This window comes from Pararge aegeria, chromosome 3 (genome assembly GCF_905163445.1).
Source record: "Pararge aegeria chromosome 3, ilParAegt1.1, whole genome shotgun sequence".
NCBI lineage: Eukaryota > Metazoa > Arthropoda > Insecta > Lepidoptera > Nymphalidae > Pararge > Pararge aegeria.
In genome coordinates, this window is record NC_053182.1 from 12,139,565 (window position 1) to 12,157,428 (window position 17,864).

At 36.1% G+C, this 17,864-nt stretch overlaps 4 protein-coding genes across 6 annotated transcripts; 2 read left to right on the top strand and 2 right to left on the bottom strand.

The window, feature by feature from the left end:
- Positions 1 to 3,083: 3,083 nt before the first annotated feature.
- On the bottom strand, positions 3,084 to 4,233 carry LOC120636987. The gene is made up of 2 exons (XM_039908566.1): positions 3,232 to 4,233; positions 3,084 to 3,137 (listed from the first exon to the last, which is right to left on the bottom strand). Exons 1-2 carry the CDS (start codon positions 4,231 to 4,233, stop codon positions 3,084 to 3,086), a joined length of 1,056 nt encoding a protein of 351 aa, XP_039764500.1.
- Positions 4,234 to 4,876: 643 nt separating this feature from the next.
- Positions 4,877 to 7,486, top strand: LOC120637145 (frizzled-7-B). Its single transcript, XM_039908812.1, has 2 exons — positions 4,877 to 6,225; positions 6,307 to 7,486. The coding sequence occupies exons 1-2, from the start codon at positions 5,052 to 5,054 to the stop codon at positions 6,822 to 6,824; spliced, it is 1,692 nt and encodes a 563-aa protein (XP_039764746.1). The 5' UTR covers positions 4,877 to 5,051; the 3' UTR covers positions 6,825 to 7,486.
- A 282-nt stretch (positions 7,487 to 7,768) lies between these two features.
- Positions 7,769 to 9,066, bottom strand: LOC120637147 (protein transport protein Sec61 subunit beta). The gene is made up of 3 exons (XM_039908813.1): positions 8,919 to 9,066; positions 8,642 to 8,844; positions 7,769 to 8,150 (listed from the first exon to the last, which is right to left on the bottom strand). The coding sequence occupies exons 1-3, from the start codon at positions 8,919 to 8,921 to the stop codon at positions 8,063 to 8,065; spliced, it is 294 nt and encodes a 97-aa protein (XP_039764747.1). The 5' UTR covers positions 8,922 to 9,066; the 3' UTR covers positions 7,769 to 8,062.
- Positions 9,067 to 10,280: 1,214 nt separating this feature from the next.
- LOC120637296 (2',5'-phosphodiesterase 12-like) lies at positions 10,281 to 17,735 on the top strand. 3 transcript variants are annotated; one of them, XM_039909069.1, is made up of 8 exons: positions 10,281 to 11,011; positions 11,362 to 11,485; positions 12,074 to 12,213; positions 13,411 to 13,573; positions 14,816 to 14,993; positions 16,220 to 16,340; positions 16,720 to 16,871; positions 17,407 to 17,735. In XM_039909069.1, exons 1-8 carry the CDS (start codon positions 10,348 to 10,350, stop codon positions 17,512 to 17,514), a joined length of 1,650 nt encoding a protein of 549 aa, XP_039765003.1. In that variant the 5' UTR covers positions 10,281 to 10,347; the 3' UTR covers positions 17,515 to 17,735. The 3 variants fall into 3 exon arrangements, with proteins under 3 accessions (XP_039765003.1, XP_039765002.1, XP_039765004.1); XM_039909068.1 differs by having other exon boundaries at positions 14,816 to 15,104; positions 17,407 to 17,734; XM_039909070.1 differs by lacking the exon at positions 16,720 to 16,871 and having other exon boundaries at positions 14,816 to 15,104; positions 17,407 to 17,510.
- The last annotated feature ends 129 nt before the right edge of the window (positions 17,736 to 17,864 follow it).

Below are 17,864 nucleotides of genomic sequence, written 5' to 3' on the forward strand. Positions count from 1 at the left end.
CAAATTAGTTAGGTCTGTATTTTTGTGCTCACAATCCGTTTATCTCGAATTTCTTACTAATAAAAGTATCTCTTACTAATAAATAAATAAATAAATAAATAAATAAACTTTTATTTCAGGCCATTAGACCCATAATTGTGTTAGTATGACAAATAACTTAAACTATGTTAGTAGGTACTTATTTCTAGCTTAACAACTAATTCTATAACTAAAAACTATAACTAAAAAGCCCGAGGGAGCCTCTTGGCGCCTATGTGCGCACCCCCCCAGCACCTCCAGAGAGGACTATCTAGTTTCCTGGCCAATGCGCTGAGAAGAGTGTTGGTACTACTCATTAGCCTGCGCATCATGGACGCGGCACGCTTGCGCATGATCGCGTAGAAATCATCCACGCGAGCATCCGCAAACATTGCCGACGCACTGCAGTGTCGAGGCTTCCTCAACACCGCTCTCAGCACATTGTTATATTGAACACGCAAGGCACTGTAGGTCCGCTGCCTGTAGTCCGTCCACAGACTGCACGTGTAGAATGACTGGCAGTAAGCCCTGAATAAGGTCAGCTTTACTTGCCCAGTACAGCGCGCAAATCTGCGGGCTAACATATTACCTCGGACCGACAGAGCCCGGCGCTCTCGTTCCATGTCACTATCATCCCTCAGGCTGTCGGTTACTACATGACCGAGATACTTGAACTCAGTTACTTGCTTCAGGGGATTACCACATAATTGTATCTTTGGTTTAAAGCTGGATAGTTTGTTCTTTCCCCTGAAAACAAGGAACTCGCTTTTTTTGGCGTTGTAACTGAGTCCATTCATCTCGGCATACTCCTCACAGAGTTGCAGCAACCTTTTAAGACCCCCAACTGAGGGGCTCAGTAGAACCATGTCGTCGGCGTAGCTAAGGTTATTCATGCGTATGCCATCTATTGAACACCCGACACCAGCTCCACCGAGCCTCTCAATCAGCTGGTTCACATACAAATTAAACAGCCTAGGGGACGTCAGCCCTCCCTGTCTCACTCCACACTCCATTTTATATGGGTCACTAAGTTCATTACCCCACCTAACCACATTAGTTTGGTTACCATACCAGTATTTAAACAATGAAATCAGTTCGGGTCTCAAAGCTGATTCCTTTTCGAGCTTATGCCACAAGACGTCGTAAGCTACTAGGTCAAATGCTTTGGATAGATCCAAAAAACAGGCATAAACAGGAGTTTTCCTGTCGGTATAGTACCGCACAGCTTGCTTGAGGCACAGGATTGCGCTTTCCGTAGAGAGTTCAGGCTGAAAGCCGAACTGAGCGTCGTGTATTTTAATTGATTTACTTAGCTGTGCATCCAGCAAACTGTCCAGCACCTTAGCCACTATCGTCGCCAGCGATATCGGCCTGTAGTTGGATCTATCCGCCGCATCACCTGTTCTGTTATTGATAATGGGCACTACTACTGTCTTCATCATGGCTTCTGGCAGGTAACTGTGGTTAATACAAAGGTTGTAGAGCAATTTGAGGACTCTGGGAAGGTGCGAACCCGCATACCTTAAGTGCTCGATGCTCAGGCCATCGTGTCCCGGTGACTTTCCATGTTTCATACTCTTTAGTGCTCCCTTGACTTCAGTAAGCGTAAAACGCACCAAGACTTCCCTGTTAACCACGATGTCCTCAGCATCGTTGTTCGTAAAGGGTATTTTAAGAGGCTCCACTTTAAATTGCTCCCTAAACATATTAGCAATCTTTTGAGATCCGCTCACTCCACCTACTTCACTCGGAAGATTCGCCCTTGCATTCAGTCTATTGGTGTGCTGCCAGAACTTGCCGAAATGCTTAGTCTCGTACGATGTGGCTAACATGTCCATTTTGATTTGCTCCTCGTTGTTCTGGCACCATTTAAGTTTATTTTTAAATACCTTGCGAGATTCCCGCATCTCGTCGTACAAGACTCCACAAGTCGGCCTCCCAGCCCACACCCATGACTGAAAACAGAGACGAGCCTTCGCATGAGCCGGTCTCACATGTTTGTTCCACCCAGTGATATATCGTTTTTTATGTCGCTGGGTAGCTCTGTGACTATATATTGCCGCATCCTGTAGTATGCTTGTAATATCCTCGTACAATCGGTCTAAGATCCGTTTATGTTCCGGGTCGTTACATAGTTCATTACAGCAATCTACCATCTCTACGGGAAAGTCTACCATCTTCAACCTATTGTTACAAAACTCAGTATAGAGACTAATCTGATCAGTGTCCCTACGTCCCCAACTTATTTTATTAAAAGCCGTCGATTGCGCGCTTTCTAGACGAGTGTGAAATAAATTGAGTTTACAATAAACCTCTACAGGATAATGATCAGACCACGACACATTGTTCACTATGTTTATACGATCAACGTATTTTCTAGCCATACTCGTTACAAGGCAGTGGTCTAGCCATCGCGAGCAGCCGTGAATGTCACTAGTATATGTAAATACATCGCTTTTATTTGACAACAGTTCGTAGTCGGCACACACCCATGATTGCTCGCTACAAAACTGTATCAATTCATTAAAAAATAATTCCCCAGGGTGTGCGTTAAAGTCGCCTAACATAAAAACCATACTAATACCGCAGTCTTCAATAATTGCATTAATTTCACTCAAGCACTCTGTAAATTCCGCTAAATTATCCGGGCAGTCTGTAGGCATATACACAGAAAAAAATAGCATCGAGTGCTCACGTACCTGACATTTGAGGGCGCACAACCTCACGCTGTCGCACTTCACTATAGACACGGACGAAAACACATTCTTACGCCATAACAGCGCGACTCCTCCGTGGGGACGGCCACGTAGAATGCCGGCTCCCGTATCAACAGCCGATGTACCCGTAGACTCAAACTCGTCGTGAATGGTGCTAAGGTAGGTAAGTTCAAACGGCAGCAGCCAGGTCTCCTGGAGTGCGACTACATCCGCAGATCCGCATAGGCTCCTCACGCTGTCCACCGACCGCTTCAAGGACTTACAGTTATAGCTAACTAGCTTTAGTGTATGTTTGTTCCCTCTAATTTTGTTTAGATCCATTATTAATGTCTACTTTTTCTGGATTTACTATGGCCTCTTTTCCATGTCTAAATAATATATATCTTCTAAAATATATACCTTCTGGCCATAATTTACTGTCCGTAAATAATAATAATTTACTTCTAGGTATATAAAATTTAAAAGAATTGTAATCTCTAGACGATTTCATAGGTACCTTTTCAGGCACAATATTTATCTGCGTCTTTTCATATACATATTCCGCGACATCACGCTCCGTGTTTTCCTTCGAAACATTATAAATATATAACGGGATTTGTAAGTCCGCTGCTTTTAGTTTTGTTGAGGAGTCTACCGTCGCTGTACCTCTCGTTCCTTTAAATCGCGATGACTTACGCCTTACGACACGAACCCACTCTCCTTCGTTGTTATTTTGCGTTTCCGCGCCACTCGGTTCGCAATTCATTGCATTACATGACATCATCGCATCAGCTGGCGGTGACGCGTGCGCTTCTACTTGTTGCACTCGTTGAACGGGCGTGACAGAGATAGGTTTACTGGTCGGCACCGCTGCCACACACGCGTAAGACGGTGACGGGTGCGCGGGAACTCGTTTTTGCATTGTCACGTTCGGCGGTGTGCCATTTGAAAGGCCAGTCATTAACCCCATCGGGCCACTTGATGAGTCGTAGCTATCTTGCAAGCAAAAACCGCCTCTCTTGGTATTGACATAAGGTTCAGTCTCTCCTGCTTCAGCCTCAGACACAATTTTCTTCTTTTCGTAGTCTCTAACGGAAATTTCAAAATCTTTTTTTGTCATATACTCCTCCTGCTTCTCTTGAAGAGCCCGCACCTGACTCTGCAAGGTAACAATATCCTTCAAAAGGCGTGTCACATCGATATGATCGAAAGTAACGGGCGGCAGCTTGTGTAGGTCTTTAGCCACAAAAGTTGGAATATCATCGGGCTCTGTACTTCGTAAAACACTAATGATATCCTCTATATTTTTCTGTTTTCGATCCTCACCCTTTCTTTTGACGAGTCTCTGTGGAATCGCCTCAAACAGCAAGCGTTTCGCCTTGAAAATTTCCTCTTCGTCGAAGGATTGCCTACAAAGAAGTGCTAAACTGACATTATCAATTGAATCTAGGGTGTTAACACAAAAACTCAGGCACTCATTCACGACCACCCGGCACTTGTCACAAGATAAGGTATCCATCTCGCACGAGGTCACGGACCTCTGACCGACCGCGCGTGCTGTCAGCCGACGACTTCAACGACTAATAAAACGATGGCTAACTGTCAAACTTATTTCGCAAAGTGCTTTGCTAATCCATGAAAAAACCGGCACGCGGTATGAGACAAAAGACCCTATCGCTTTATCTCGTTTATTTACAAGACGTATACATAAGTTGTTCTCTTACTTGTGTGAATGCATATTATAAAAAATTTAAGCTCTTGAAAGAAGTATTAAAAAGTAAACAAGAATTTGGGCTGCTAAGATATAAGTATATCATGTCCGTTGCGTTGTTATATGATAAAACTTAACAGATATAGTATCGATGAGTACTATCGACAAAATATTCGGCACAACCTTGTCGTAGTACTCTCATCAGAGCTTCAAATCGGAACAATTTTGTGTTATCATTTTATATGGTAAAGCCTTAGGTAAGCTCTAAAGCCTGCCTAGCGTACTTAGTGTGACTATAGTATAATAGAGATCAGTGCTTTTCATGCATTCACTGCATTGACTATGCTTCAAGGCCACATATAGGACTATGGTACTCTGTCTTGGTCTTTCTAGTTCTTTATTTCTTTATCTGTGCCACAGACTAATGATTAGAATTTCAGGAATAAAAAAATACACCAGAAGTTTTACTGGTTGCAAAGCTTTTAGAAACATTTTTCTGATTTTTGTTGACATTTCAATTCCTAAGTTGTAATCTCATCAATTATTTATAATTTAATAATGTTAACTATACACGTTTAGTGAGGTCCGAGTGCTCTTAGTTTTACACTAACACTACACAACCAAAAATGGGGTGGCTATGGATGTTGTTTGGAAACGCATTGTTTGTTTTATGTAAAAGTTCACGTGTTACAGTGTACCAAGGGGATACTTTACCTCACCATGGCCGGTGTGAACCTATAACGATACAATTTTGCCAACAGATACAGTACAATCAAACCATTTTTCCAAACTTGCTGAACCACGCAAAGCAAGAGGATGCTGGTTCTTATGTTCATCAATTCACACCTCTTGTAAAAGTAAACTGCTCGCCGGACCTGAAATTCTTTTTATGCTCAGTTTATGCCCCCGTCTGTACAATATTAAACAAACCTATTCCGCCTTGCCGTCATTTATGCGAATCTGCTAGACACAATTGTGATGCGGTAATAATAGGTTTTGGACATGTATGGCCTGAGGAATTAGAGTGTTCAAAATTTCCAGTAGTGACAGATGAAAATGTTATATGTGTCGGAGATAACAATGCAACTCAGGAATCTCGAAAAGCTGCCGTGACAAAACTGCCGAAAGTAGATTACAAGTCTAATATTGATAGAGATCCTACAAAATTACAAGGTGCAAAAGACCTCGGATTTGTCTGTCCAGTTCACTTCAAGATACCCAAGAACTTAGATTTGGAATATTCACTGAAAGTTGGTGATAAAATTGAATTTGATTGTGGAGCACCATGCAATGGAATGTTTTTTAGTGACAATGAAAAGAGTTTTGCAAGATCATGGATTGCTATTTGGGCTGCTTTGTGTTCAGTCAGTTGCTTGTTTACTGTTTTGACATTCCTAATAGATACTGATAGATTTCGATATCCAGAGAGGCCCATAATTTTTCTGTCAGTGTGTTATCTTATGGTTGCTGGAGCTTATGTTATGGGATGGGGTGCCGGAGACTCTGTCAGTTGTCAAGGTCCCTTTGCATCAACAGTTAGTGGAACCAGATTGCCCAACATCTCAGTAATTACTCAAGGGACAAAACATGAGCCCTGCACAATTCTTTTTATGATTGTATATTTCTTCAGTATGGCATCTAGTATATGGTGGGTTATTTTAACCCTGACTTGGTTTTTAGCAGCTGGCCTTAAATGGGGCCATGAAGCTATACAAGCTAACTCTCAATACTTCCATCTAGCTGCTTGGGCAGTTCCTGCCATTAAAACTATATCAATATTGGCAATGGGTAAAGTTGACGGTAAGGAATATAAGGACTTTATTTATAAAATCTGTACAAGACTATTAGCGATGTGTATTGATATATGATTTTTATTTGCAGGTGACATATTGTCTGGTGTATGCTATGTTGGGCTATGGGATGCAGAAGCTCTACGTGGATTTGTGTTGGCACCATTGTGTGTTTATTTAGTTTTAGGCACAATATTCTTGATGGCTGGTTTTGTTTCACTCTTCCGAATAAGAACAGTTATGAAACATGATGGCACCAAAACTGATAAATTAGAAAAGTTAATGATACGCATAGGAATATTTGGTGTATTGTATACAGTCCCAGCTTTAATTGTGATTTCATGTTTATTTTATGAACAAGCATATTTTGACACATGGATGGTTACATGGCACCGTGACATGTGTTCAACTCCTCTCTATTCCATTCCATGCCCATTCACACACCAGGAGACCGAGAGACCTAAATTTGAAATCTTCATGATAAAGTATCTTATGACAATGATTGTTGGAATCACATCAAGTTTTTGGATTTGGTCTGGTAAGACTCTGATTTCTTGGCATCAATTTTTTGACAAAATAAGAGGAAGACGTGTTGAAGCATATGTCTGATGTTTCATTTTCATTAAGTATGGATGTAATGTTCTAATTTGTGATATTGATGACAAAATGTAATAGAATGTTTTTTATCTGAAGTACTATTGGTGCCAATTCAGTTGTACATAAGTCTCTAAACTTTACCAACATATCTAAAAATAGTGCTATACTTTTTCACTAGATACAGTATGTGAAGGACATACTACTTCCAGACTACTTTTAGAAATGCCTATTGTGTTTAGTATAGATATTATGTACAACTAAATCTGCACCTATGTTGAGGAAAATAATTTTATAAGAGTTTTATTGTTATACTTTAAAACGGGGCTGCTATGACAAGATGTAACTCATAGTTTTTTTACAAATCATAACTTTTTTACGTAAGTATTAATACACTATTTTACTGTATTTTTTTATTCATTAAGATCACTCTTGAGATTATTTATAAGGCTGATAGTGTAAATATTATCATAAACTTTTATTTTAATACCAGTAAGTACTAGTATAAGTAACATTAGGTGTCATAAATGTACATACCTATTAAATCATATTTTTTGTATTTAAATATCTTTCATTTGCTAGTTTCCAGATTTATTTGAAGTGATTTTATCTTTCCTGTAATTATTTAAACGTCACAAAAGAAGAAATTAGAATCCAGTACTTAAAGGTCCTTTTTAAGTGCTCTTTTCAAAATTATTTTGTTTGCAGTACTAACCTCTTTAAAAAAGGTTGTGGAGGTGAAATCAGTTACAAAATAACAACTGTTTATTTTCAAACTAATCCTGTACAAAATAATCATCAGCATCATATCAATCTATTTCTACACAACAACCTTTATAGTTGAAGTAAGTGATATTTGAATCGCTTAAAACGCTCATAACTTACTTTAAGTTACGAGCGTTTTAAAGTCAAAGTACCCACTGAGCGAGCACCGCTTTGCATTAAATAAGAAATAGATGGAATTTATAAAACTTAATTTTATTCAAGAAATAATAACTTACTTAAATTGATTTATTAAAATAGGTAAAGCTAAACTTCTACTAGGTACACAGTCTGACATGTTCTGATTTTTTATTAATGTAAACCACTAATCATTTTTATAACATGTCACAACTTAGTATTTACAAGGAGTTTAGCTTTGCCTATGCATACAACGTAAAATCAGTAACCATAACATACTAAACTTTCATTCTCTTACATTATCAATATTGTATTTCTATAATTTTAATTCTTATGTAGGAATTGGAAATATTTTATGCCCTAGTGTATTTTCCCCAAATGTGCAGCATAAACACTGAGGCAATAAACAGAAGAGACATTACTAAAACTGGTACAGGGCCTCTGAAACAAAAGTTGTTGTTAATACTTATGATTGAGACTCAAACATACAGAATAGAAATGATGAATAACTGTTCCCTTCACTTTAATTGCTTGAATATTTTTTCTTTACTAAATGTTATAAAAATAGAGGCAATATCAGGGATATGTTAATTATTTGAAACAAGAACTACAAAGATATGAATTGATGCATAACTTTCGAAGTTCTGAAGAAAACTGGATTTCTACAAAAACTAATTTTCAGATGTTTAATTGTGTAGAAATCCTCAGACATGAAAAAGTAAAGATTTTTTTATAAGTTTACAATAAAGCAGGCTAACTAATAAAGCAGGCTAAATAAGTTTACAATAAAGCAGGCTAAATGGCAGTTATATATATTTAGGAAAACCGCCATACTCCTAATCGGTTTCTAGGCGACATCACTTTGGCAGGGTTTTAACCTGCCATGGCTATAGCCTCAGACCAGAACGACTGAATTTGGATGAAATACTTACACTTTCACCCCAGGTGAATCGTCAGTATAGAAACGCCACATTCCGCCTGATCCAGCACCTGTACTGCGATTTCTAGCTGCTGTTGTTGTTGTAGTTGATTTACGTTGTCTCACAGTACCACCACTTGAAGATCGAGGAGCTGAGGTAGCCTTGCTGGGAGACCGACCTCCTGCTCCAACCGACGTAGAACTTGGAGCGGGCGGCTACAATTTTACAAAGACTGGTTATTTATTGAAAACTTTTAAACAAATTATTGCGTTAGTGTAACTTATCTTACCATGTTGTTTAAGAATAGAAAATATTCACAATTTCAGTTATTTTAATAAATCACCGCAAATCGACTTCGAAACTAAACAAATTTTTATTGCCAGCTAGTTAGAGTTGGCGATTGTCTTTGCAACGCGTACAATCAAATTGACACGTTGTCTTAGAATGTTGCTATCTGAAATAATTTAAGCTCTTCTTACACCTTCCGAATTCAGATTGGGGATAGTCGGAGAGTAGCTTTCAATCAAATATTCCGATCAGTGTAAAGCGGAGTCTTATCGCGTCGATGTAATGAAAATAATAATATTATGTTCTAGCTTTTCATTTATGTTATGTCCTGATAGACTAATTTAAATCGGTCATAATATGGGCGATAATGGGTCACTTTTAGATATAATTAAACAATAGTTTTGGCTGACCGACAACGACATTTCTTTTTCTTCATTTTTAACAGAAATGCAATTGCTAGTAATAATCGTCGCCCTTCATCATTGTGCGTTCAAAAAACTTGTACTATCAGTACTGACTACTGACACGTATACTATGCTTTCCGAGTGAAGAAAAACTAAAGTCTGCGCTAGTCTAACGGAAAACCAAATAGAAATTACGCATCGGTATTCAAATAAATTCAGGAAAATATGGGGCTGTCATGTCTTCGAGGACAAAAGTCCCCAAAAAAAATAAAGTCTGTGGCCAGCTTTAATAGAGGTCAGTGCGGTTTTTGTTACTGAGATAGTATATTATGAAAATTAAGCTTAATTTTCATAATATATTATCGATTTCCGCAAAGTATCGCCTGCTTCTATCCAATATTTATTATTTACTGAGATACCATAGACTACAAGACTACTATTTTTCTAAACTAGAGATTAATAGTTTAATCTGTGAACATAACTTAAAAAAAGTATTTACTTCTAACTTGTTTTACATATGGAGGGTAGAGGTAAGGAGAGTCATCTTATATGGGAGAAAAGTTGAAAAAGTGTCCAGTGTATGCGCTAAATAACAGTTCAAAAATCCTCCACAATGGCGCTGGTGGATGCACAGGGTATGGTATGAATGTAGCAATCGTAGATGAATTGAAGTATGCCGAGTTAAAAAATTTAATGTCATTATCGACTGAAGTAGTTAATTATTGAGAATTTCAACAACTTACGTTGTACAAAATATTGTGGTAAATATAACCTTACTTCCTTGTATCTCCATACTTCCTTGTTTATTTTTCAAGCCTTCTCTAACAATATTTATATTTGGCGCTTCTTTTAAGAGTTACCCTGATGCAAATGTGGCGCCATCCTAATTTAATACATTTTGACGACACTTTTTCATATACACAGATGACTCTCCTTACCTCTACCCTCCATAGATTTACACAACGATTACAAATAAAGAATTCTCGTAAATTCCTTTAATTTAAAATCATATCATATTCGGTACCTATGTTGCAGAAGTTTTACAAATCGTTTCGCTCTTTGCACGCTTTAGTCAGTATTTCCAAAAATCACAAAATGAACCAAGATAAGTGTTATTTTCGATACATTGAAAATGAAGATAAAATCAACATTTGTTTTCTTTATAATGTAAAAGATACCGTACGCCAATTTAATTTTAGTAGAAACTCTTCAGAAACTTTAAAAACATTATGCGTTCGTATGGCGACAAATGTTCAGAAAGTATGTAACAAGAAATCGAAAAAAAAAGGCGCTAATAGTGATCCTGAAATTGTGGTAAAGATTTATGACAAAAAACTGAACCCTATTTCTGAAGATAGCCCTTGCTCAGCTTTATTCAGCTATCCGAATCCGTTGGTATTAAAAATTTCAGAGTGTTTGTATGAAATAGTACTTAATGCTCCCTGGGTTATCAGTTTTAATTTACCAAAGGCTATTATAGTCGGATTTCCAGTGTATCCTGAAAATTTAAATACACTCTATACTGACCAACAGTTGAGTATTTTTAAGTGGTATCAAGGGAAATCCTATAAAGAAAATGGAAAAGAAATCAGTGATAAACACATACAATGGCAATTTATCGTCAATAGCTTTTATTATACTCCAACGACAGATGATATTGCATTTAAACTAAAATGTGAATGTATTCCAGGTAAGACCATTTATTTAATTTTTTTATAGTATGGAATTTATTATTTGAACAAGTAGATGGTCAACTTGATGTGGAAACCATCGCTTTTAACAGAGCTACACTAGTCTTACAAAGTGCAGTCTGGTGTCCATCAGACTGAAATGTAAGCATTACAGTAGCACTTCTATAGAAAACCACTATCACAAAAAGCTCTTCTTTATTTATAAATAGTTTTTGAAATTTAATGCAATGTAACAAACCTGCTCAGCATTAAGCTTTTACACTGAACATTAATAAAGTTTCACTTCATAAGAAAGATTCTAAATTCTTAATTGTAAGTACATAATAACATTTTGTTTTTATTTCCTCAGTTAATAGTGCAACTGTTGGTCCAGCTGTGGAAGATATATCTAAAAATACAGTTGAAGCAGGACCTGGCCCTTGTCCTTTTGAAACTCGTCAGTTATTTACTACTCAAAGATTGGAAGGCAAAAGGTACATAAAAACATATCTGAAGTGACATAAATAAGAAAAGATGTTAATGATGAACCTTGGTAGAACACCCAATAAGTTTTAAAGTTGATGGGAGCCTTGAGTCTCACTTATTCCACTACAAGTTAGGCCTTGACTGCAATCCCATCTGACGGTAAGTGATGATGCTCTCTAAGATGGTAACACACTTAACTGTTAGAGGTAAAGCAATTACATGAAAACCATACCTCTAATCTGTTTTTACGTAACATGTGTAGCCTGATACAGGCTATGCATGTTGAAAATAAAAGATAAACTTTATTGAATATATAGTTATGCATACCCTAGAATTTAGACTTTACTTTTTGAACTTCATTGGCTTGGTGTTCAATATTCAGTATCAGCCTATCAGTTGAATTGTACAGTCAACTACTTGTGCACTGCTACACTCTCAGCTAACTTCCGCAAAAACATAAAGTTTCAATGGAACTGTACCTAGCCTAAACTGAACTGTTCGATGGCCCTCTATTTCTGGCTGGTTTTGGGCACTGCATAACCACTCAACATCCAGGTAACAAGGTGGAGATAAATTAAATAATTTATCTCTTTCAGTTTTCGGTGTGTTTCATACAATATATTGGCAGACTTGTACTGTGATTCTGATTATACAAGGACAACTCTGCATCCTTACTGTCCTCCATATGCATTGCACATAGATTACAGGAAACAGCTCATCTTAAAAGAGTTAAAAGGTAAGACAGAATCAGTTTTATTTCCTTTGCACTACACAACAACTTAACAGAAACTCAAATTTAAGCATTGATATATGAGTTCTGTGTCATGTGAAATAAATTGTTCATTGAAGTGATTGTGTGGATTACACTGAGGGCACAATTATATTTGCTTTATATCATTTAACATGAAGTTGAGTCTGTTTGCAAAGGCCATTAATTTAAAAGAAACTTTTTGTCTAGACTTATTTATAATATTTGATTTATATGGTTGGAAACACAGCCTTTGATCCGTCAAAGTTTTATTAGAAAACCTGGTAGCTTGATAATTAAGATTCTCACTAACATGAGAAAATAATCAACATTCATTGGCTCATTGGAACATTATGGTGTTCTAAGTTCTAAGAGAGGAGAACTGGGCTAATTTCAGTATTAATCGGCCTAGGTTACACTGCCCACGTTACGCTGTTAAAATCATAAGAGTAAATCAGCTAAACACAATCTGAAAAAAAGAGCAGCTTATTTCGGCGACGACATAAATACTTATAAACGTACATTTACGGACAAACCCGATAAACAAAAAAAATATACATAATTTTAAATTATGGTTTCCCTAAATTTAAAATAAATGAATTCCATTTAGAAGTAACTCCATATTAATAGATAACATCATAAAATTACACAAAATTGCACTAAGTACTTATTCTGATAACTAGAGATATGAATGTGATAAAGTTTGTGATAAATTTTATCAATATGAAATGATTATTTTAATCAATATTTTTATGACTCAGGCGCTTACATGAAGCACCGCACTAAAGTATGCATCACATACCCAGGCAGGCACGCATACACGCGCGCACACACGCGCGCACACACACATACACACATACGCACGCTGGCACGCATGCACGCACGTACACACAAATATGTGCATTTTGACGAATACATTTTTATTTGATTGTTTTTGATCTATTAGTCTTAATAGTTTTCTTCGTTTCTTAATGTCTTGTTCATACTTTTATGTTATTAACTCTTTTAAATATTTATTAATTCTAAATACCTGATTATTTTTATGTTAAATCAGAGACCGTACTATTTCAAAATGTTATGATTATGTAATCTTTGTGGCCTTAGATTTAAGTGAAACTATTTATAAATATATTTTTATTGTTACGCTGTTGATTATGAATAAATAAATAAATATTTATATTGCAGGTTACAATGCTGATATAATTTGCCTCCAAGAAGTAGATAGAAAGATCTTCAATAGCAGTTTATTGTCATTCTTAGCATGTGATGGTTTGAAAGGGTTATTTTATAAGAAAGGTAAGTTAGTTGCTGAAGGTTTGGCCTGCTTCTACAGAGAAAATAGATTTAGGTAAGTGTTGTAAGTGTCACGTAAAAAGAGCGCTCATGGTCGATCAACTCAGTAGAAAATAATTAGGAGTTCATGCAAGTTTTATAAATATGTATATTTATCAAATAATTGCATTACAACAGATAATATTTTTTTACGACTGACAGTTTAACAGATAACAACAACTTTTTGAAAGTTAAGCTTATAAACTATTTTTTTTTCACATCTTATTGAGCCACATAACAAATGATAATAACTTGATTTACGATACTTACTTTTACATAATATATCTTCTATCTTATGTGTAAAAAAATTACCTGTCAGATACCGCAATATGCATTTCACGAATACATCCACGTCAATATGAGAGCTTAAACAATAGCTAATATGCATTTGTTGCATGTTCCAATTGCAAATAACAATTTATCTGCGCGACTATCAGTGCTCTTTTAACGTGACACAATATATAATAAAATCATCATATCAACCCATTACCGGCCCACTACACCGCAAGGGTCTCCTCCCGCTATGAAAAGGGGTTAGGCCTTAGTCCACCAGGCGCTGGTCCAGTGCAGATTGTTGGACTCCATACAGTTTATTGTGAAGAACACGCAGGTTTCCTCACGATCGTATCTTTCACCGTTGAAGCAAGTGATATTTAAATTTCTTAAAACGCACAGACTTAAAAAAAAGTAAGAGATGCGTGCTTGAAATCAATTTCGGCCCTTAGTAAGTGAAGTCACTGGGCTATCATAGATAATAAAATATATAACATATTATATTGTTTTTTTTTAAATCATAATAATTAATTTTATATATTATAGTAATTAATTTTATAAAAGCACCTTTGTAAAATATTAAAGATTTGAGAGTCTATATAAAATCCAACAATAATTATCTGATCACCCACATTGTAGTAGTTAAAGGCCTAAGCTCTATATGGATCTGTAGCCTTACTACAAGATTGCTGGTTTTCAACCAAGGAGTCATTTAGGGTCGTAAATTCTGTACTTCTGATTTTTATTTTACAAACATTCTGTCAAAAGACCGAGCTTAAAGAATTCTAGGCAAATTTGAACTTTAAAAAAAGTTAGTAAGATCCATTTGACTCCTTTGTTCAATTATTTCCATACTCGAAAACGGCTCCTCGATTGCAAGCGGGCAAATGTTATACTAAGGCCACTGTCCATTGCGAAAGTATTCCCAGCAGGCATATATTTAAGTTATGGTGCTATAGTAACTAATTAAAAAAAAACATTGCAGGTTTTTAGGAGACGAACACATAATATTGGCAAATGCTTTAACAAGTATACCATGTTTGAATGGCATATGGGAAAAAATAAAAAATAATAAGCCCCTCGTTGAGAGAGTGTTAGACAGGTCTACTGCGGCAAGCGCTACTTATCTACAATCTATTGATAATCCAAATGAAATCCTTTTGGTTGGTAATACACATTTATATTTCCACCCTAATGCTGATCATATACGATTAATTCAAGGAGGAATTGTAGTGTATTGGTTAAGTGATTTACAGAAAAAATTAGCTGAAGAGGTAATATACAAATTCTCTATCCCAGCTTAATATTAAAAATTCTATGGTGTGTTTCTATGTTTGTCCTTTCTTCTCGCGCTAACTTTGCAACCAATAAACTTGATTTTGTGCAAAGAGTTCGTTTAAAGGACGAAGAGTAACATATCGTACTTTTGCTTAATACCACTTATACTTTTAATAACAGAAAAACATACGCGTTATAAATGCGAAAGAACGCGGGAGCGTTTACACTTAGTCCCTAAAAACATAAAATAATAAAAATAAATTAAAACTAATATATACTATAAAATACTATAAATACTATAAATACTTTTGACGGCCTATTGGCGCAGTTTGCAGCGACCCTGCTTTCTGAGCCCAACGCCGTGGGTTCGATTCCCACTACTAGAAATGTTTGTGTGATGAGCATGAATGTTTTTCAGTGTCTTGGTGTTCATACGCATATTCTAAGTTTTTATGTATATTATTCATAAAAATATTCATCAGTCATCTTAGTACCCATAAAACAAGCTACGCTTACTTTGGGGCTAGGTGGCGATGTGTGTATTGTCGTAGTATATTTATTTATTTAAATAAGAGTAAGAATACTTTACCTACTCATCCAGTAATTTCCAACTACCCTTTTAAGGTAATCTGTTGTGGGCTGAGAAACGTCCCACAATACTGAATGTAACGTTCTACTCTGGAACACGTCTGTCCAAACGGTCAAGTGGTTCTACGCCAGACTTGTCCCGCCCACTGCTATAAGTAGCAGTATACTAGCTATACTATAGTAGAAAAGTAGCTGCTATATATAGCATATAGAATGCAGTGGCGTGCATAGAGGTTATGCACAGGGTATGCAGATGATAGAAAACGAAGAAAATGTCCAGTACGAGTTATAATTACTTTAAGGAAGGCTTTTTATAACTGGAGTGTTTCTTCATTTTATATCAACTGCATGGCGTGCATAGAGGGTATGCACAGGGTATACCCTCTATGCACGCCACTGATAGCATGCTTATTCTTTGAGCTATTTAAACAAAAAATAAGTGCATCTCCTTGCGAACGTCTGTTTTAACGTTTGCAGGTACAAACTTTTATAAAATAATGTTATCACTATCCATGGTTTTCAGCATCCAGGAAAAAGAGTTAGTGTAGTTCTGTGTGGAGACTTTAATAGTATCCCGTCATGTGGAATTTATCAGTTATACACTATGGGCACGGCACCAGACGATTTGCCAGATTGGAGTTCTAGTAAGTGTGTGGGCTCTTTTGAATTCGACGATTGACGAGATATATTCGGATACCAAAATGAAATAATAAACCAATAGGACTGAAACTTTATAATTATATGTATTTTATCAGTATTTATGTATATTATTCATAAAAAAATATTCATCAGTCATCTTAGCACCAATAACACAAGCTACGCTTACTTTGGGGTTAGAAGGCGGTGTGTGTATTGTGTCGTAGTACATTTATTTATTTATTTTAATATTCACTGTTTGGAGTCACAAATTAAATTAAATACCCTCGTAACTTGTTGGACTCATCCTAACAAAACCTTGAATTAATATTTTTTTATAATTATAGACATTTAATTATTATTTACTTCTCATTATTGCAATTTTAGATGCGACTGAAGCAGTTCAAGGCTTAAGTTTGTCACAAAACATTCCACTGGATAGTGCTTGCGGAACGCCGCAATATACCAATTTTACAGATGGATTTGCAGACTGCTTAGATTACATTTTCTATGAGAAAAGTAAACTAATGGTTCAACAGGTAAGAATTTAACTAAACCACATACAAAACAGGTTATAATATAATTGTAAAGTATGAGAAAGCCGGACTCGGCTTCCTTATAACCCGTCAGTTCATTATAACCTGATGGTGCTGATGCGGCCTAAAGAGGAGTGCGCTTACTTAATATGGATTATTCCTGCGTTGCTCTGTCTCCTTAGCGGGACAAATAGAAAAATAAGTGCGATCTGTCCCCCTGCGCCCCACGAGGGGACAGATTAAACTTTTATCATTATTTCATTATTCATTATATTAATAAAATGCCTATTCACTCTTGCTTGGTGGAACAAAATTATAAGTAACGGGAAAGACTAAAGTCGGAAAGGCATACCAAATCTTTGCAGTGCGTATAAGGAATTAGGAACGTTCGTGTCAATTACACTTTATAATATTTAGTATTCATTTAGTAGCCAATTAGCCCTGATAATTTTTAAGTCTAGTATATTTCTGATATTTACCTTATTTAGATGCAGGAAAACGTTATTATTTAATATTGAAACTATTCTTTTATTCTCAGGTTATACCGTTCCCCAGTGTTGAAGAGTTGAAAGTCCACACTGCTTTACCCAGCATAGTTTTCCCCTCTGACCATATTGCGGTTATATCAGATTTGAAATTTAAATAACTAACTCTTAACTGTATGTGTTCAATCAACTGTATGTTGATGGTACCTTATTGTGAAAGTAAAAAGTGCTTAAACTCAGAAACAGATAATTTATTAATGCTTATTTAGCATTGTGTTTATGTAATCATATAATAATAGTTGAGTTTTTTGATGTTATGTTAAGCTTGAAATGTACCCAAACTTTATCAAATCCTTATTTTACAGATTTATTTGATGTTGATGTTTTTTGTTCTAAATAAAATATTAAAATAATTATATTTTGTTTTTATTAGGATTACGGTTGAATTACGGTTGACCTAACATCCAACTGTTAGATATTATTTGTACTATAATATTCTAAGGGCAAAAGA

Bases quoted from the DNA above. Each gene is read 5' to 3' on its own strand.
- LOC120636987 (XM_039908566.1), bottom strand. From the start codon at position 4,233: ATGGATACCTTATCTTGTGACAAGTGCCGGGTGGTCGTGAATGAGTGC. The intron at 3,138-3,231 runs GTACCTATGAAA...AATTATGGCCAG, and splicing joins TAAATATTGTGCCTGAAAAG to AAGGTATATATTTTAGAAGA.
- LOC120637145 (XM_039908812.1), top strand. From the start codon at position 5,052: ATGGGGTGGCTATGGATGTTGTTTGGAAACGCATTGTTTGTTTTATGT. The intron at 6,226-6,306 runs GTAAGGAATATA...TTTTATTTGCAG, and splicing joins GGCAATGGGTAAAGTTGACG to GTGACATATTGTCTGGTGTA.
- LOC120637147 (XM_039908813.1), bottom strand. The intron at 8,151-8,641 runs GTAAGTATTTCA...CTTTTGTTTCAG, and splicing joins GATTCACCTGGGGTGAAAGT to AGGCCCTGTACCAGTTTTAG.
- LOC120637296 (XM_039909068.1), top strand. From the start codon at position 10,348: ATGTTGCAGAAGTTTTACAAATCGTTTCGCTCTTTGCACGCTTTAGTC. The intron at 13,574-14,815 runs GTAAGTGTTGTA...AAAACATTGCAG, and splicing joins TACAGAGAAAATAGATTTAG to GTTTTTAGGAGACGAACACA. The intron at 16,872-17,406 runs GTAAGAATTTAA...TTTTATTCTCAG, and splicing joins GTAAACTAATGGTTCAACAG to GTTATACCGTTCCCCAGTGT.